The sequence below is a fragment of the Schistocerca nitens genome, chromosome 1 (genome assembly GCF_023898315.1).
Source record: "Schistocerca nitens isolate TAMUIC-IGC-003100 chromosome 1, iqSchNite1.1, whole genome shotgun sequence".
Taxonomy (NCBI): Eukaryota; Metazoa; Arthropoda; class Insecta; order Orthoptera; family Acrididae; genus Schistocerca; species Schistocerca nitens.
In genome coordinates this window covers 433,424,339-433,445,681 of record NC_064614.1, presented here as the reverse complement: position 1 = coordinate 433,445,681, position 21,343 = coordinate 433,424,339, and the positions used below count along the sequence as shown (strand labels likewise).

Here is a 21,343-nt window from a genome sequence, read left to right as displayed (position 1 = left end):
ATTTTGGAACACATGAGGCAACACTGACCCTATGACTTCTCATAGAAGATAGGTTAAGAAAAGGCAAACTACATTTGTAGACATGGAGAAAGCTTTTGACAATGATGACTGGAATACTCTCTTTCAACTCTAAAGGTGGCAGGGGTAAAATAAAGGGAGCAAAAGGCTATTTATAATTCGTACAGAAACCACATGGCAGTTACAAGAGTTGAGGGAAGCAATGGTTAAGAAGGGAGTGAGACAGGATTGTATCCCATCCCCGATGTTATTCAGTCTGTATATTGAGCGAGCAAGCAGCAAAAGAAACAAAAGAAAATTTGGATTAGGAATTAATGTCCAGGGAGAAGAAATAAAAACTTTGAGGTTCATTGATGACATTGTAATTCTGTCAGAGACAGCAAAGGACTTGGAAGAGCCATTGAACGGAATGGACAGTGTCTTGAAAGGAGGCCATAAGATGAACATCAGCAAAAGCAAAATGAGGATAATGGAATATAGTCTAATTAAATCAGATGTTGCTAAGGGAATTAGGTTAGGAAATGAGACACTTAAATTAGTAGATGAGTTTTGCTATTTGGGAAGTAAAGTAACTGATGATGGTCAACGTAGGGAGGGTATAAAATGCACACAGGCAATGGTATGAAAAGTGTCTCTGACAAAGAGAAATTGGTTAAGATCAAGTATAGATGTAAGTTTCAGGAAGTCCTTTCCTGAAGTATTTGTATGGAGTGGAAGAGAAACATTGACAATAAACAGTTTTGACAAGAAGAGAATAGAAGCATTTGAAATGTGGTGCTGCAGAAGAATGCTGAAGATTAGATGGATAGATCATGCAACTAATGAGGAGGTACTGAATAGGAATGGGGAGAAGAGAAATTTGTGGCACAATCTGATTAGAAGAAGGAATCGGTTGGTAGGACACATGGACACATTCTGGGGTGTCAACAGGTCACCAATTTCGTGCTGGAGGAAAGCATGGGGGAGGGGAGGAGATAAAAGTCATAGACAGACACTAAGTAAGCAGATTCAGAAGGATGTAGTTTGCAGTAGTTACTTGGAGATGAAGAGACTTGCACAGGATAGAGTAACACGGAGAGCTGTATCAAACCAGTCTCGGGACCGAAGACCACAACAACAACAATGTTTAAAGACCACTCAGAAAAGTATGTAGTTTAAATGTGAAAATGTAACAATATATGTTATGGGCTTATGATACTGATGTAAGAGCTATCTAATGGCTGCAACACTGTATATGTGTTATCTTTATATTAGTGGAAAAATCAAGCTAACATAAACAGATGTGCTATGTGTATTTTATTGTATATTGTATATAATAGAGGGAAACATTCCACGTGGGAAAAATATATCTAAAAACACAGATGATGTGACTTACCGAACGAAAGTGCTGGCAGGTCGATAGACACACAAACAAACACAAACATACACATGAAATTCAAGCTTTCGCAACAAACTGTTGCTTCATCAGGAAAGAGGGAAGGAGAGGGAAAGACGAAAGGATGTGGGTTTTAAGGGAGAGGGTAAGGAGTCATTCCAATCCCAGGAGCGGAAAGACTTACCTTAGGGGGAAAAAAGGGGTATACACTCGCACACACACACATATCCATCCGCACGTACACAGACACAAGCAGACAGATAATGTCTGCTTGTGTCTGTGTATGTGCGGATGGATATGTGTGTGTGTGTGTGTGCGAGTGTATACCTGTCCTTTTTTCCCCCAAGGTAAGTCTTTCCGCTCCTGGGATTGGAATGACTCCTTACCCTCTCCCTTAAAACCCACATCCTTTCGTCTTTCCCTCTCCTTCCCTCTTTCCTGATGAGGCAACAGTTTGTTGCGAAAGCTTGAATTTCATGTGTATGTTTGTGTTTGTTTGTGTGTCTATCGACCTGCCAGCACTTTCGTTCGGTAAGTCACATCATCTGTGTTTTTATTGTATATTGTGATTTTTATGAATTAAAAATCAGCTGTGAGTGCTACATGTATGGACAAGGCCATCTACACAAGATTCTTTTTTTTTGTAAATATTTTATTGCTGAAAAACCTTTCCATAAGTTGCTCGACTTTTGAAGGTATGTAAATGTACAGTTTCCTTTCCCATTTCTTGTAATGTCAAACAAAAGCTTTCTTCTTCATTTCTCAAGTACCATGTCATAATTCATATGAAATATATTCCATCTAAGTGCACTATGTTACAGACCTAAAGATGATAGCAAAGTTTGTTGAAACTGGTTGGTGAAAATAAAGAAATATTTATGTGATCTTGGCTATAGAAAGTTCTCTTACCAAGTAAAACATATTGCTCCTTCTCATGTCTCAACATGAGAAAATTCAGTCTAGTTTTTGCACTTTTAACACTATAGTGGTTCCACACAGCAGTAAATGTGACTTTAGACTACTTCAAGAGCCACAAAATAACCTGTCCCTCAACAAGAATAACATCAACGGCTTATTTTTCACAAAACATGGGAAAACAAATTAAATATCTATACTGTCAACAGACCCATAAGAGGAAACTCATAGTTGTATTATTCCTTTCATATTCTTAGCAGAAAACTTTCATGTTGCTATGCTTTTTCTTACCATGTGAAGCCCCACCATACTGTCAGCTCCATATTCAGTCATGATTATTGGTTTATTATACTTTTCCCTCCAGTTTTCCATTTCTTCAAGTAGTTTGGGAACTATGACTCCTGTAAACCCACTATCAAAGTACCACGCATTATAGCGATTCACACCAATGATATCCAAAAACTGGCCCTGTAAAAAGAACAGCAGTTCATTTGTGAACTTTGTATGAGTCATATAAAATTTGTAACTGGTATTATTACTTTTTCTAAATATCCAACTCATCACATGAAAGGGTCATCACTCTACATATTTATGACAGATGAATCAGATCTATGACATGATTCAGATTCAGAGTCTTTACTAGTCAGTCAGCACTTGTATATGCAACACACTTTTTGAGTACACTTACTGATATTACAAAATACATACTTACATTATTTATGTTATTGTATTTGGCATTTGTAAAAATCTTCTAAAGAATGAAATGGGTTAGCTACCATTTCCTTAAATGATTTGATTGGTATACTTGTGATATGTTTACACAATCTGTTATATATATTGACTGCCATGTAGGTGTGATTATTGTTTGTTTTTGCTATTCTTTTTTGTGGTAAGAGAAAAGTACTTCTGGTTCTTGTGTTACAACTACGTCTTTGATTTGTTACATTTAAATTTGGTAGTTCATTGAGTATATAATTAACTTTTTCTAAAATATATAAATTAATTACAATCAATAATGTAATGTGTGAAACAAAATTGGTGTAATAAGATTGAATAGTGGCATCAGTAAAGGATATAAAAAGGGTGAAGCAGAGACAATGCATGTTTGCCATTAGTACTGAATAACTTCCACTGTTTTACATACAGAAAAGACTTTTACCCAAAATAACAGTATTTTTATTGCATTTTTGAAATATACATTCATTAACTAGGTTCATTAAATAATGCCATTAAGATGACAGCCTTCTTGTTAGATGCAAATTTAGAGTCCCTCCTTAAAACTCTGCATGACTTCCTCCAGCACTTCATTCGACACAGCTGCAATTTCTTGATGAATATAAATTTTCAGGTCATTGATTGTGCAAGGCTTGTTCACATACACTCCTGATTTGAGGGAACCCCACAAAAAGAAATCATAAATTGACAGACTGGGAGAGTGCAGAAGCCAAGATACATTGCTGAATCATGAAATGATGCATCCAGCTAAATATTTGCTGAACCACTTCTGCAAATGCTCTTGCCATTTGAGCTGCCTGATCATCTTGTTGGAACCATATTTTTCTCTCCTTCACCTTTCCTGTTTCAGATGCAGGAAGTTGTTTAGCATTTCAATGTACTGCACTGATATCACAGTAACTGTGGTTCTCTCCCATCACCCCCCCCCCCCCCCCTTTTAGCTGTGGAGATCTCTGGTGTAATTCACATGGGTTCTCCAGCACCCAGTACAGACAGTTCTGTACATTAACATAGCCATCCTGATGGAAATGGACTTTGTCATTTATCACTGTTAGGACATCTCCATTTTCCATAAGAAAGGCATTTGTTATGCCACAAAATTTTTTGTGTTGCTAAAAAAACCTATAACTTAGCTGCTGCATCATCATTGTTTTGTAGCCTGAAATTTGTGATCACTTGGAGATGTGATGAATCAAAAATGTGATGTAACCAGTTCTGTACCCTGTTGCCTAGTTGATCCTTTCAGACTAGCAAGAAGTGCTCCACTCTGTCCACATTTTCCAGAGTTTGGACTGAATGGGGAAGACCTGGTGATTTTTCTTCATCACAGATCCAGTAGTTCTAAATGGGTCAGCCCAACATAGTAGATTGTTTCGATCTGAGGTGCACCTTCATGTTCAGTATTAAAATTTCTACTGAAATGAAGTTGAATCCTGGCCACAGAATCGCTGTTTCTAAAAAAAACTGGTTGACAGTAAACATATGATACTCTGTGCTCCATTGCTCCATAGTAACAGAAACAGTGTTGTCTGAGCTGTCCACCAGAGCTCACCCAAGGTTAATACCCCATTCTCCACTGAGCACTATCAGTTTAAAAAACATGCATTACCTAGACTCCACCCTGTAATTAAAAGATGTCACAAAGGGACTGCAATTAGAACAGGTCAATTGGCCTAATCTGTGAAAGGCAGAAGAAAATAAACTACAAGGAAAATTACTATAACTTATCTAGATTTTCATACCGCACGGTCCACATCATAGGTTGAAGTCATAGCAATTGTAGTAGGACGTGTAGCATCAAGACTTTTCACATGGTCAATAAGTTCTCTGCAAAAAAGAAAGGATTATATTGTTAAAGTATAGGACTGCTGTGGAATACTCCAGAAATAATTTAACAAAGAAGTTATAGAAGATACCAAAAATTATAGAATAAAACAGCTTTGCACTGCTTTGTAAACATCTCATTTTCTTGATTTAATTTCTTGCACCACACTCCTTACTGGCTGTTCGAAAAATGGTGCATAAGGGATTGCTGGGCAGCATATTTTACAGAAAGAAACATCTTCTGCTGAAGTGATGATTCTGTTTATTATGTAGACCACAATAAATAGTACTCGAATACTAAAGATGTAAATGTAAGTAGAAAAATTTAGAATTAACAATAAAAAGTTGTGCTACTCCCCAGACTGGCCAGGAGACCGGCACAATAGCAATTAAATTTATTATAAAAAAGCAAGCATATTTTAGTAGTTATGTCCCCTGTGCATTTTTGGACTTTTTATTTTCACCTGTTTGCTATCATCCAATAGTGGAATGTACACATTAGAACAAGGTTCTGTACAATATCTGGTCCAATGTAACAATCAGATGTCAGGATGATTCAATCCAATTACAACTGTACTACCTAAATCTGGATGAGTGAATTCAATTGCAGTCCTACCATGTAATAAGAAGAAACACTACCAACAATCCCAACAATGTTTCAGTCTGGCAAATTGGTGTGTGCAATGTGCAATCTAAAATTTTAGCATGGGTCACTTGAAGTCTACAGGTGCAATTGTGCACTGTCATTTTAAGCCCAGTATTAACACAGGTAATAATTATATTCTCCAAATACTTTAATTATAGAACAACAAGTTAGCAAAAATGAAACATAAAATATTAAACAAATAGCTAAAAGGTGAACATAAAGTTTAATAAAATCCTGTAGGATACTAATGTGGGCTAAATCAAACTGTTTAAAATCCAAGACAAATTTTTATTCAAGACATATGCACTCAAATGTGCAAATGAGGGCCTTACAAGGATAAATGATAATTCAGTTGAACAACACTCAAACCAGTGGTGCGAAATGTTGTTATGTTTATGCATGCAGACTATTTAATGCAGTAGAATGTGTGGTTTAATATTCATACAGATGCATTTTAACTCTCTGAAACATGTAGCAAAATCTTAAAATTCATTAGCATCATACCTCAGTAACATTGAAAACTACAGTTTATTACTCACCATTCCCATAATGAAAAATATCTGACAAATTCATCACACCATTATCAACAATAAATTCACTGAAATATTATAGTTCACGGCAGCCTTAAACTGTCTGAACAACAATAAAGTCTGTGTGATCACAGAAGAACAAGAAAGCCACATGAACATCTTTAAGGCCCAACAGAATTTAAAGCTCAGAACTCACCCCCACAAAACTATTCTAATTCCTGAAAGATTTCTAATTGTTCAACCTCCTCCATTGAAAACTCACTAGCAAAAGGCTGCATGTACTGCTCTGTGCAGTACTTTAAGCTCACAGTAATGTGATTACTGCTGTACTCAATACAAATATTTACAAAATGATCACCATTCAATTTAACCAATAATTTCATATGTGTACAACTTACTAGTGCATAAATTAAATTCTCACAGTTTGAGACCTCTCATTAAAATCACCATACACTGATCACCAGAAAATTATGAGCATTGACCTACCATTGATATAAACCTGTCCTAGAGATAGCAGCATCACTTGGTGAAGAATGACTGCTAGTCATACACATGCACAGTGCCTGCAGTATCTATGACGTACTCTACATCTACATCTACATACATACTCCACAATCCACCATACAGGGTGTGGCGGAGGGTACCTCATACCACAACTAGCATCTTCTCTCCCTGTTCCACTCCCAAACAGGATGAGGGAAAAATGACTGCCTATATGCCTCTGTACGAGCCCTAATTTCTCTTATCTTATCTTTGTGGTCTTTCCGCGAAATGTAAGTTGGCGGCAGTAAAATTGTACTGCAGTCAGCCTCAAATGCTGGTTCTCTAAATTTCCTCAGTAGCGATTCACGAAAAGAATGCCTCCTTTCCTCTACAGACACCCACCCGAGTTCCTGAAGCATTTCCGTAACACTCGCGTGATGATCAAACCTACCAGTAACAAATCTAGCAGCCCACCTCTGAATTGCTTCTATGTCCTCCCTCAATCCGACCTGACAGGGATCCCAAACGCTCGAGCAATACTCAAGAATAGGTCGTATTAGTGTTTTATAAGCAGTCTCCTTTGCATATGAACCACATCTTCCCAAAATTCTACCAATGAACCGAAGATGACTATCCGCCTTCCCCACAACTGCCATTACATGCTTGTCCCACTTCATATCGCTCTGCAATGTTACGCCCAAATATTTAATCGACGTGACTCTGTCAAGCGCTACACTACTAATGGAGTATTCAAACATTACGGGATCCTTTTTCCTATTCATCTGCATTAATTTACATTTATCTGTATTTAGAGTTAGCTGCCATTCTTTACACCAATCACAAATCCTGTCCAAATCATCTTGTGCCCTCCTACAGTCACTCAACGACGACACCTTCCCGTACACCACAGCATCATCAGCAAACAGCTGCACATTGCTATCCACCCTATCCAAAAGATCATTTATGTAGATAGAAAACAACAGTGGACCTACCACACTTCCCTGTGAAAAAAGGGCAAGTTGTGTTTCGCAGGAGCAATGCTTTCTAAAGCCGTGCTGATGCATGGACAGCAACTTCTCTGTCTCAAGGAAATTCATTATATTCTAACTGAGAATATGTTCGAGAATCCTGCAACAAACCAATGTTAAGGATATTAGTCTGTAATTTTGAGGATCTGTCCTTCTACCCTTCTTATATACAGGCGTCACCTGCGCTTTTTTCCAGTCGCTCGGGACTTTACGTTGGGCAAGAGATTTGCAATAAATGAGTTCAACCAAGGTCAGATTGTCTTGGCCTATAGGGTTGGCATGAGCATTTTAGAAACCTTGTGACTTGTCGGATGTTCAGAGAATGCTGTGGTGAGTGTCTTCAGCATATGGTGGAACCAAGATGAAACCACATCTAGACGTCGTGGGGTTGAGCGCCTTTCCCTCACAACAGATGTCAGATGTCATAGGTTGGGCAGACTGGTAAAACAGGGCAGGCAGTGAACTGTGGGAGAACTAGCATCAGACTTTAATGCTGGGCAGAGTACAAGTGTGTCTGAACAAACAGTGCACCAAACACTCCTAATGATGGGCCTCAACAGCCAATGACCCATGCATGTGCCAAAGTTAACACCACAGCATCAGCAACAATGACTGAAATGGTCACATGACAATTGGCACTGGATAGCGGCAGACTGCTCCATGGTTTGATGTATCCTGATACCTTCTACATCATGCCAATGGGAGGTTGCAAATCCATTGTTTTCCAGGGGAACAGCTCCTTGACACCTATACTGCGGAATGGAGACAAGCTGACGGTGGTTTATTTTCATTTACCTGTGTGCTTAGACGATTATTTCTTTAATTTCTTGCACATTTGTGTATTTGCTAGGCACACACTCATGTTTTAATAACAGTGTAGTGTATAGTTCCACCATATTTAATATGAATAGGAACTGTGATTGCTGTGTTCAGATAAGAGTTGAGTTGGTGACCCCTTGCTCACAGCACTTGGTGGTGCTGTCTTCTGTCGGTCTGTCTGAGGGTATTGCCAATAGACATCCATTACTACCCAAGTGCCCTCCAGTCGTGCACCACTGTGGCTACCCAGTTGCTACCCACACTGAGGTTGGCTCTGCACTCATGGTCAGATGGGCAGTGGGCCCAAGTAAAAGTCATTTCCAGTTCACTTGACAAACGTATTTCAGGTGCTGTCTGTGGGTGATAAAGATCCTCAGCCAGACATTGTCACTTGTCCTGTTTCAGAGGAAGCCTCTCAGCCTGCAAGATCTGGGTATTCACAGAGTGTGGGATTACTGGCAGGTGGGGCTCCAGTGTTACGTAAATATTTGTTCCTCTCATTGATATAGCTGCCAAGGAGGGGGAGAAGTTCAATGTGCATTCTGTGCATATACAGGCATAACAGCTGGGACGAGATGAGGAGGAGGGGGGATGTAGTACTGGTATCCAAGGTTGGTAAAGACTGTTGCCATTCTTGCTTGTGAGAGGGAGGCAGAGCTCACTCACCATCAGTAGCATTGTCAATAACACTGATTGTGGACCTTTGGTACAGAGCCAAGTCAGGGTTTTGAATCACAGGCTCAGATGGTTATGTGACCATGCCTGCTGCAGATTCTTACACTTCCGCCTTAGAGAGTTTGGGGTGTTGAGTTCCACTTAATAGCTCAGGGGTCCATAATACACTAGAACTGGCTTCACAGATAATGGGGGCTGTGTGGAATGGACTGCGTGGTTTCTTAGCTTTCTTGGGAAAGAATGTAAAGGGCTCCATTATCAGAGTGTTTGCAGGTTGAACACAGGATGAGGGTAGACCTAGGAACCATACATATTATAGTTGTAAATTCTCTTAGCAGTGTTGGGGAAGAGCCAGAGTTCCATGCTAATAGAAAGCACTGAGGCTGAAATTGTTATAAGTACTGAAAGCTGACAAAAGCCAGAGATATGTTCAGCCAAAATGTTCACAAAGGACCTACCAGGGTTCAGGAAGAATAGATTAAATACAGTTGTGTTGGCATGTTTGTTTTTGATAGAAGTCATTTATCTTGCAATGAAATTGGAGATGATAGTTCCTGTGAGTCAGTACAGGTAGAGGTTATACTTGACATCTGGAATACATTAATAATTTGTTTCTTTTACCAACTCCATGACTCAAATGATACAGTTGCTGAAACATTCAAAGAAAACTTGAGTATCATCTCAAAGATGTACCCCACTCATACAGTTACAGTCAGTGGTGACTTCAATGTACTCTCAATATGTTGCTGAAAATACATGTTCAAAGTAGATGGTAGGCATAAAATATCATCAGAAATTGTATTAAATTCGTTGTCTGAAACTTATTTTGTGCAGTTAGTTCAGGAGCACACAAAGTATAAACAGTTGTGAAACATACTAATCCTCTTAGTGTTGTTGTTGTGGTCTTCATTCCAAAGACTAGTTTGATGCACCTCTCCATGCTATCCTATCCTGTACAAGCTTTTTCATCTCAAAGTACATACTGCAACCTACATCCTTCTGAATCTGCTTAGTGTATTCGTCTCTTGGTCTCCTTCTACAATTTTTACCCTCCATGCTGCCTTCCAACACTAAATTGGTGATCCTTTGATGACTCAGAACATGTCCTACCAAAGGATTCCTTCTTCTGGTCATTTTGTGCCACAAATTCCTCTTCTCCCCAATTCTATTCAGTAACTCCTCATCAGATACATGGTCTATCCATCTAATCTTCAACATTCTTCTGTAGCACCACATTTCGAAAGCTTCTATTCTCTTCCTGTCTAAACTATTTATTGTCCATGTTTCACTTCATAAAAATACTTTCAGAAACGACTTCCTGCCACTTAAATATACACTTGATGTTAACAAATTTCTCTTCATCAGAGATGCTTTTCATGCCATTGCCAGTCTGCATTTTATACCCTCCCGACTTTGACCATCATCACTTACTTTACTTCCCAAATAGCAAACCTCATCTACTATAAGTGTCTCATTTCCAGGCCTAATTCCATTAGCATCATCTGATTTATTTAGACTATATTCCATTATCCTCATTTTGCTTTTGCTGATGTTCATCTTATGGCCTCCTATCGAGACACTGTCCATTCCGTTCAATGGCTCTTCCAAGTCCTTTGTTGTCTCTGGCAGAATTACAATGTCATCAGTGAACCTCAAAGTTTTCACTTCTTCTCCCTGGACGTTAATTCCTAATACAAATTTTCTTTTGTTTCTTTTGCTGCTTGCTCGCTCAATATACAGACTGAATAACACCGGGGATAGTCTACAAATCTGTCTCACTCCCTTCTCAACCACTGCTTCCCTCAACTCTTGTAACTGCCATCTGGTTTCTGTACAAATTATAAATAGCCTTTTGCTCCCTTTATTTTACCCCTGCCACCTTTAGAGTTGAAAGAGAGTATGCCAAGCAACATTGTCAAAAGCATTCTCCAAGTCTATAAATGTTACAAATATAGTTTGCCTTTTCTGAACCTATCTTCTATGACAAGTCATAGGGTCAGTATTGCCTTGCGTGTTCCAACATTTCTATGGAATCCAAACTGATCTTCCCCGAGGTCAGCTTTTACCAGTTTTTCCATTTGTCTGTACAGAATTCATGTTAATATTTTGCAGACGTGACATATTGAACTGATAGTTCAGTAATTTTCACACCTGTCAACACCTGTTTTCTATGGTGTTGGAATTATTCCATTCTTCTTGAAGTCTGAGGGTATTTCACCATCTCATATGTTTGCTCACCAGGTGGTAGAGTTTTGTCATGGCTTGTTCTCCCAAGGCTATCAGTAGTTCTAATGGAATGTTGTCTCCTCCCAAGGTCTTGTTTCTTCATCTACATCCTCTTCTGTTTCCATAATATTGCCCTCCCTTGTATAGACCCTCTATGCACTCCTTCCAACTTTCTGCTTTCCCTTCTTTGTTTAGAACTGGTTTTCCACCTTAGCTCTTAATATTAATACAAGTGGTTCTCTTTCCTCCAAAGGTCTCTTTAATTTTCCTGTAGGCAGTATATATCTCAATCCTAGTGATATACTCCTCTAAATCCTTACATTTGCCCTCTAGCCATACCTGATTAGCCATTTTGCACTTCCTGTAGATCTCATTTCTATTTGTATCTCTTTGTGTCTGCTTCATTAACTGAATTTTTATATATTCTCCTTCCATCAATTAAATTCCATGTCTCTTCTGTTACCCAAGGATTTCTATGAGCCCTCATCTTTTTACATACTTGATCCTCTACTGTCTTCACTATTTCATCTCTCAAAGCTATCCATTCTTCTTCTACAGTACTTCTTTCCCCCATTCTTGTCAAACTTTCCCTGATGCTCTCTCTGAAACTCTCTACAGCCTCTGGTTCTTTCAGTTTATTCAGGTCCCATCTCATTAAATTCCTACCTTTTTACAGGTTCTTCAGTTTTAGTCTGCAGTTCATAACCAATAAACTGTGGTCAGAGTCCACATCTGCCCCTGGAAATGTCTTAAAATTTAAAACCTAGTTCCTAAATCTCTGTCTTGCCATTATATAATCCATCTGAAACCTTCCAGTGTCTCCAGGCCTCTTCCATATATACTACCTTCTTTCATGATTCTTAAATCAAGTGTTAGCTATGATTAAGATATGCTCTGTGCAGAATTCTACCAGGAGGCTTCCTCTTTCATTCCTTACCTCCATTCGATATTCACCCACTACTTGTCCTTATTTTTCTTTTCCTACTATTGAATTCCTGTCACCCATGACTATTCAATTTTCATCTCCCCTCACTATCTGAATGATTTTTTTTTTATCTCATCATACAGTTCTTCAATCTCTTCATCATCTGTGGAGATAGTTGGCATACAAACTTGTACTACTGTGGTAGGTGTGGGCTTTGCATCTGTCTTGGCTACAATAATACATTCACTGTGCTTTTCATAGTAGCCTCCCGTGCTCCTGCTTTTTTTTCATTATTAAACTAACTCCTGCATTACCATTATTTTATTTTGTATTTATATACCTTTATTCACCTGACCAAAAGTCTTGTTCCTCCTGCCACCGAACTTCACTAATTCCCACTATATCTAACTTTAACCTGTCCATTTCCCTTTTACAATTTTCAAACCTACCTGCCCGATTAAGGGATCTGACATTCCACACTCCGATCCGTAGAAGACCAGTTTTGTTTCTCTGATAATGACATCCTCCTGAGTAGTCCCCAGCCGGAAACCCAAATGGGGGACTATCATCATTTAGCCATACTGTAAAGCTTCATGCCTTGGGAAAAATTATGGCTGTAGTTTCCCCTTGCTTTCAGCTATTTGCAGTACCAGCACAGCAAGGCCATTTTGGTTAATGTTACAAGGCCAGATCAGTCAATCATCCAGACTGTTGCCCTTGCAACTACTGAAAAGGCTGCTGCAAGCCTTCGGGAGCCACACATTTGTCTGGCCTCTCAACAGATACCCCTCCATTGTGGTTGCACCTACAGTAAGGCTATCTGTATCACTGAGGCACACAAGCCTCCCCACCAGTGGCAAGGTCCATGGTTCATGGGGGCTCTTAGCAAAAAATAATCCTGAGCAAATAGGGACCATCATGATGGACACAAGATTTATTGACCTGGAAAAAGTGTTCAGCAATGTAAAATAGTGCAAAATGTTTGAAATTCAAAGAAAAGTAGCTATAAGCTATAGGGGAAAAAATAATATTCAGTACCTACAAGAATCAAGAGGGAACAATAACACTGAAGTGCTAAGGCTGAAATGCTCAGATTAAAAACTTACTGTTCAGTCTATACATTAAAGCAGCAATCACAGAAATAAAAGAAATGTTTAAGTGAGACTTAAATCTATGATGAAAGGATATGAATAACAAAATTTACTGATGAGTTTGCTATTCTCGGTAAAAGTAAAAAAGAATTACAGGACCTGTTGACTGGAATGAACTGCCAAATGACTGCAGAATATGAATTGAGAATAAACTGAAGAAAGATGAAAGTAATGAAGAGGAGCAGAAATGAGATTAGTGATTAAGTTAACATCAAAATTGTTACCCACAAAGCAGATAAATTTAAGGAATTATGCTGCCTTGGATGGATGAACCAAAGAGGACATAAAAAGCACACTATCATAATCAAAGAAGACATTTCTGGCCAAAAGAAGTCTGTTAGTATCAAACATAAAGGCCTCCATTTGAGGAAGAAATTTCTGAGAATGTACTTTTTGAACACAAAATTGTTGGTAGTGAATCATGGACTGGGGAAAAACCGGAAATGGATGGAATCAAAGAATTTGATACGTAATGCTAAGGGTGGATTGAAAAGACAAGGAATGAGGAGTTTCTCCGTAGAATTGCCAAAGGAAGGTAGGTACTTGAGCAAATCACTGATAAGGAAGGAAGGACAGGATGACATGACATGTGTTAAATTGCAGCATGATAATTTTCTGTGGTTCTGAAGGGGACCTGTAACGGCTAAAAATTATAGGGGAAGATAGAGATTGAAGTACATCCAACAAATAATTGAGGACCTAAGGTGCATGTGCAACTCTGAAGAGGTTGGCGCAGGTGGGGATTTGTGATGGATCACATCAGATCAGTTAAAAGCCTCACGGGGAAGGGGAATGGGAAGGGCAATATATCCTGTTTCATATTAAATAATTGCTTTACTAAATACAGGTTCATAGTTTAAATAAAATCATTTTGGATGCTAGGTCATGTGTTCGTAAAATAACTGTGCCACCAACATTTTGATCATTTTTGCAGCACTCCTCTTCGGTGATGCTCAAGAGCCTCACTGCAAAGAGGGTTGAAATGTTGGTGGTATAGTTTTTTTAGTGTTTTATAACAACTCAACCTAATATCCAAAATGACTTTTTTTAAACATACACATTTGTGGGTTTAAAATTACTAATTTGCTTGAATAAGTCCATTTTTATAAAATTTTCCTTAGAAACATATATGTCTCACAATTGGCGATCATATCTATTTCCTGTTATTCCTTGTTCCAACAAGTGATGTGTTCATTACTGTGCAACATAGCTAGTCTTTTATTCTGGTATTTTCATTAAACTTATTTAGTTTAGATCACAGTACTATTAATATAATAGATTATTTTAAACACCTTTAACAATGAAAATAAAAAATTAAATTAAGGGAGCAACAATTCACTCAAAGAAATTGCACCTATGTAAGACACCTTTCCAAATAATTTCCATTTCAAAATAAAGTGAAAAGTATAGAACTAGGATTTGTCTTATTCATAAATAGTACTGGTTAACTGCATGCACCCTAATACACTGATTCAATAAATATCTAGCACATAGGCCTAAAAGCCAACTTTCATCACAAAAGATAAATTTCGTAACTAAACATAGTTTTTATACTCACATACCTTCATTTATTACAGTTGTAATGTGGCAGAATGGGACAATTACCACACATTACTCACTGTAAAGTTACACTAAACCTACAGTGCTATTCATTATCTGGTTGGTATATGAATTTTGATGTACAAAACAAGAACTCAGGCATATAATTGGCAGTTTTTCATTACAGATTCAGTGTATATTAACTGCTAATTTATGTAGCCCAAATCAAACAAACCCACATATTATGACTTCCAAATTATTTAGGGAGACTCACAGTAAATGTGCACAACTTTATATTATTGGAAACATATTAGGAATATTGAAATCCACTTAATGCAAAAGATAAATAACTCCTATAATCCATTGTTAATCCACTTGAAATCATGTATTTACGAAACTTACTGTCTCTAAATCATAGAATAGAATAGAAATCAATGTAATTATTGAATATAGAAGTCTGTGCCAAGACAAAGTTTAATCTGTGACCAAATTATCTAAATATGTAAAACATTGATTGCAAACTATGAAATGTAGAGAAGCAGCATGTTCTTGTACATCTCTCATTATTGTGATTTCGTGTAAATGACATGGTTGAAGCCGTGTGAAGTCAATCTTTATAGGGGCAGTGCTGCAAGAGAATCTGTGTATGTCTCTGTCCTAATAAACACTTGAAGTAATAGTTATGGTGTGGACTTGATCATTTAGTAGTTAGTGCTATCAAACTGTTCAGAGAGTACTTAAATTGAATACCAGGGATATCACAATGTATAAGTTATCTTTTTATGGAAATGCAACACCCCTTCAATAAAATGAAAATTCAAAAGATTAGTATTGAAACTGCAGTTGGCACATTTCACATTTATATATGGTGACTACATGCAAGACAGTGATGATAATGAAAAAAACACGCAAAGGGAGAATAAATGTTCTTGGCACCTCAAAGTATTGTTTATCATCTGCTGAAAGATTTATTGCAGTACAACATGTGCAGAATTGAGTTTATAGACACTATTTTTGAATAATATTGGAAGATACCATTTTACCAGTAATTAAGTTCTAATGTCTGTTGCTAATGACCTGTAGTAGTCCTCAGTTCCATCAAGCTGTGTACGTGGTTCATTAGATACTGACCAAATGATAACACTTGGCCTATTCTTGTCCCTTGTAATCAACTCTGTTAGTGATCTTTTGTGGTTTTCCAGTAGCTCTGGAGAATAATTCCTGAAACATACAGATCATAATACATACATTTAAAACTAGGGATTGAAGAAGTGTCTGCAGATTGTGATGCAATAGGCCAGGTAACAATCTAATGAAATTACAGATGCCAGGATTGATGCACATTCTGATCCAAAGGTTCTATATAGACATGTATTTTGTAAATGACTGCTAATATGGGCATTCTTGTTTCCACCTGAGTAGAGTTTATAATTAGCTATACACTAAGAAAAGCTTGTTTCCAGCTTTCAAATTATCATTATTTTATGCAAATTTACTTTCACAGTAATTTCCAGAACCTCTGTTTGGCATCAGTCCCTGAAATTATATTCAAAAACTGTTTACCTAGAAAATGTCAGGTGTGTAGTGTTAATTATTAAATCAAGATTAATTGTAAATATTAGTAATGAAAGATATTTTGTAATTAAGTTATTGTTTTCTGAAATTAATTGTCAACCCCTATGTCGTGATAGAACTTCACAATGAAAAATACATCTAACAATGAATCAATTTATGTAAAAGGTATTTTCATTTTTTGTATCTAGTATTATGTAAAAGCATAATTTTAATTATAAGTTTGATTGTGTACAATCACTAACAATAGTATGAAATATGGTGATTATTGTAACTTATTTATAGTCCAGCAGCAGTGTTCATCAATTCAGTCTGAATTTAATCTATGTAGTGTCTATAATGGGAGTTAGTTGGCGCCAGTGCAGAAGATGTAATCAGTTTTATGTCAAAGTTCAATAGCACACGATGTTTATTGTAAAAAAATTTGTTATATTTTGGTGCAAGTGTAAATGATAAACATACCATTAAACAGAAATATTAATCTGGTTGTTATACTGCATTACGTACAAAAACCCAGGCAGAATTTCCCAGGGATAGTATTCTTCTAAACATTCAGTTAATAGTTATAATTCAATGTTTTTGCCTCTCAGTGATACGCATTGGCAGTAGGTACCAATAAAACTCTACCACTTTTTAAAGTCAATCTTCACATTGAGTCATTGACAATTGTTATATTGTTTGTTGAAAATTACAAAGTATTAATGATGCACTGAAAGGTGCAATGGTATAAAGAAGAATGCCGCCTTACCACTTGAGAAACCACAGTTGGAATTTGCTACAGCAATAAGAGATCCTCCACACATGCCTATCTAAGCAGACAAAAGAGTGCCTTAGAAATAAGTCAAGTATGTAATGGGAGCCTGCATAAGACCGGAAATGATAATGAAATAATAAAACCTTGCACATAGAAGAGAAACAGCCACACTTTGGAGAATTTATCAAATATATAGTAGCGGATTCAGAGGGAGGGATAAAAGGCTCAAGGCCCCTCCCATAAGCATCTGGATCCACCCGTGACCAAACTCAAATTAAACTTGGTATTATCCTACTGTCTTAGTACTACACTACCTACTGTACAATTTTCATCACTTTTTACGTAATCCATCTTAAGTAGGTGTAGTATGTTTTCAAATTTTACATTTCTCTAAGAAGATGCTAATGTGACTAGTTTTTAAATCGCACGCCACCCATTCGGAACGCAGCTACATAACACTGCCACTGCTACTCGCGAGTGCGCGCGCCGCACTGCTGTACACATAGGGCATGGTTGTATAGTTTTTCGAATCAGACACAATAGAATGCGCTGTTCAAGTGGTTTTTAATTGTAATCAAGGCATGCTTTTGTTTATATTTGTCAGATTTTCAAAAAGTGGCATCGAAACGTAGACAAGGAGACCTTAGTTCGTTTTTTTTTTTTTCTGTTTACTTGAAAGGGAAGGAAGAACAGGTAGAATCGAGTGAAAATTAACCTCGAAACAATGTCGGTGTCTTATCATTGTCGACTCACCAGATACAGCTTTCTGATTATTTTGTATGTACTTAATGAAATTCATACAAACACGATTAGTCGAGTTTGTGACTTTTTATTGGGTTGAGTTCGTTGATCTTTCGGTCGGTTTGGTGTGGGTGGCTGTGGACTGGACTCTGGATCAGGATTGCGAAGTTAGTGATTTTTCCCACTAAATTTAGTGGTTTTGAGTACCTGTCTAGTGTACAGATTTTGCATCTAGTGGCTGCTGTGATATATGGTGGATTTTAAAAATATTTGGGTGGTTTATGGTAAAATTATTTTTTTAAAATCACTTGATCCATTCTACGTACAGAAAACAGCACCATGTAATATGCTAATGTCTAGCAGCTCTTAAATTTATATCGCCTATACATTTATAATTCACGGTATTTTGTCTTCGCTTCCAGTTTGTTTTGTGGCCGTATTGTTATGCACCCATTTTGTTTTACACTCTAGTATTAATAAATTTGCAATTGCATGCACAGTGCATATCTGTAGTGCCGGTAATAATGTGGTGATTCTCAAATCACTTGCTGTTAGGTTGGGTTGGGTTGAGTAGGTTTGTTTGGGGGAGGAGACCAGACAGCGAGGTCATCTGCCTCATCGGATTAGGGAAGGACGGGGAAGAAAGTCGGCCGTGCCCTTTCAAAGGAACCATCCTGGCATTTGTCTGGAGCGATTCAGGGAAATCACGGAAAACCTAAATCAGGATGGCCAGACGCGGGACTGAACCGACGTCCTCCCGTATGCGAGTCCAGTGTGCTAACCACTGCGCCACCTCGCTGGGTACTTGCAGTTGTTTTAGTGCTAAACATAGGTAAAGCAAACGGACAGTATACCCGGAAATTTCGTGCAGAATCACCCGCAAAGAAAACTTAAGATAAGTAGAAAAAATGTAGTGCAGCTATAAAATGTGTAATAAGACCGTATTTCGTGGAAAATTTTCTGCAAAATATCGATGACAGCATCTAAATCACTATAATTAATGAACCAACAGACATTAGCGCGACCATATTTTTAGGAATATCAATAATATATTACAGTGCTGCAACCAATGCGATCACGTCCATTTTCTTTTAAATTAGCGGATCTCAAAAATTATAATCCACAGTCTAGTGTCAGCAATTAAAGACGCGCCTCAAGAATTGAAATTAGATCTAAATAAGCGGCAGGGAATAGGCACAGACTGTACGAATGCAATTGTAGGTGTTCAAAGTTGTGTCAACCAGATTTTGAAAAATGTAATTCTGGATTTGATTGTTATAAAATGTGTAAGCCATTCGGTTCAACTTGCTACTTCTTCTGCAAGTGAGACGCTCCAGGAAATCTGGACTTATTAGCTAAGAAAACGTACAATTGGTTTTTGCAGTCTTGAACTCGCCAACAGTGATATTTGTCAGGCTGTCAAAGGAGCAGAACCCCTTAAAATTCCACGCGCATGTGATACGCAATGGTTGTCCATAGAACCTGCGGTAACAAAAACTACAGACCAGCGGCTCCAGCTTAGAAAGCACATTGAAATAACAAGAATCAAAGACAACTGTTACACTCCAGAAATGCTTTATTCAGTATTTTCTGATGAATCCAATTAGGCGTATTTAAATATTTTCCAAGACGATTCTTCCAAATGTGCATCTGGTTAATCACATTTTGATCCTAACACAGAGGATCGGTGGAAGCTGCTAAATAACCACGTTGTGCTAACAGAATCATTGTCCCTACATATCCTATGCGAAGAAAATTAAAGTTAGACTTAGAAATCCACTTAGATCGCAAAACTTATCTTGGATATTAGTTCGAAAATAAGGTTAATGAATTGAGAAAATCTGAATTATACCCAGAACAAGAACGTGTCATATATCTGAGATGCATCCAGCTTGTGCACCAACAATAATTCAGTTGTTGCAACAACTTCCAGACAACAATGAAATTTTGAGGAGAATTTCACGTCTTACAGTGTCCTAAGCTCTTCGTGTTGTTAAAGAGTAATTGATTCCTCTCCGTGAATCGTGTAATATTGACCCTGGCACAATCACAAAAATTGATTTCAATGACAAAGTTCAGCTCTTGTCAAATGGTCCGAAACAGACGCTGTTAATTTCTAGTGTGAAGTGCTTCAACACAGAGATGCAAATGACGTCAACTCATTTCACGAATTGGCAACTTTTGCACTGTCACGACTAATGTTACCATGGTCGGTCGAATGCGGAAGTGGAAAGACTTTAAAGCCAGATGAACATTATTAAAACTAAAGCGAGAAATAAAATGAAATCCGAAATGATGAATTCGCTTTGTCGATTCGAGCAGGAATCGGAAGGAAGAAACAATGTTGCCACAATAACGAACTGTCAACAGAAATGCTGATGCAGGTAGGAACTTACAACTTTGTAACATGGACATCCACATCCGTTGAAAACGCAGACAGCTGTTAACTGATGGTTTATTTACCCGCCCGGTTTCGCTTCGTTAAAGCAGCATATTCGGGTGTAAGTGGTGTCACATAAATCAACACATGAGATGCTCCCAACGTTCGTAGTCTGTGAATCCACTAGTGCTTTACCCTTACGACTAGTGACTACAGTTGCCGCATCCTCTGCACTATTCGCCCCAATGTTTCGCCTTTTTTTTATTCGTTGAGCACTTCCCGTCTTCATGGGGTTGGATTCTCTGACTACGAACGTTGGGGTACCTCCATGTGGTAATTTATGTGACACCACTAACACCTGAAGATGTTACTTTAACGCAGTGAAACCGATCGTGTTAATAGACTATCAATTAACAGCTGTTTGCGGTTTTATTCAGTGTCATGTGACCTGATAGGAACTGTTAACGACATGTAAAGCATCTGAACATACTTTATCCGCTACTACCTCTGCCTCTGATGTTGACCCTTCTGTCGAGGAAGAAGTTGGTAACAGCGAGCTCTTCATTTTCTCTTAGGTAAGTTCGCTGTGCCACATTTCATAATATTGTTCTAGCTTTAAACAAAGGGATGAATTGAACTGTCTCATTCTTTTGATTAATCAACGTATTCAGTGCTTAAAAGACAACAGTCTAATGGTTTTGTTAAAGGCACGATAAAAAATGTAGTGGTGTATAGTTTTGAATAAGTTCTTTTAGAAGGAAATCTCATTTCACTGTTGGCAACAAAAATGCTCTGAGCACTCGATCCTCTCTGTCTGCCCTACAAAAGACAGCCGTGAAGTAATATTTAGGGTAAATAATGTACTGTAATATCAATCATCGTTTTTTTTCGGTTTTGAGTTCTTTTTAAACTAGCTTTTTTAGCGCGAATGCCGGTGTTGCCGCGAATTTCATACTATTATACCGCGTTATTTACTTAAAATCTGTAACTGTTTGCTGCTGTTATAG

The 21,343-nt window shown here is 37.8% G+C and overlaps 1 protein-coding gene across 2 annotated transcripts in view; it reads right to left on the bottom strand.

The window, feature by feature from the left end:
• Nucleotides 1-21,343, bottom strand: part of LOC126251195 (beta-glucuronidase-like) — a 129,027-nt gene that overhangs the window by 23,985 nt on the left and 83,699 nt on the right. For both annotated transcript variants that reach the window (XM_049951620.1, XM_049951621.1), the window contains exons 9-11: nt 15,967-16,110; nt 4,786-4,870; nt 2,600-2,776 (exon numbers count right to left, since the gene is read on the bottom strand). In XM_049951620.1, coding sequence (XP_049807577.1) covers nt 2,600-2,776; nt 4,786-4,870; nt 15,967-16,110 — 406 coding nt within the window. The remainder of the gene's footprint in view (nt 1-2,599; nt 2,777-4,785; nt 4,871-15,966; nt 16,111-21,343) is intronic.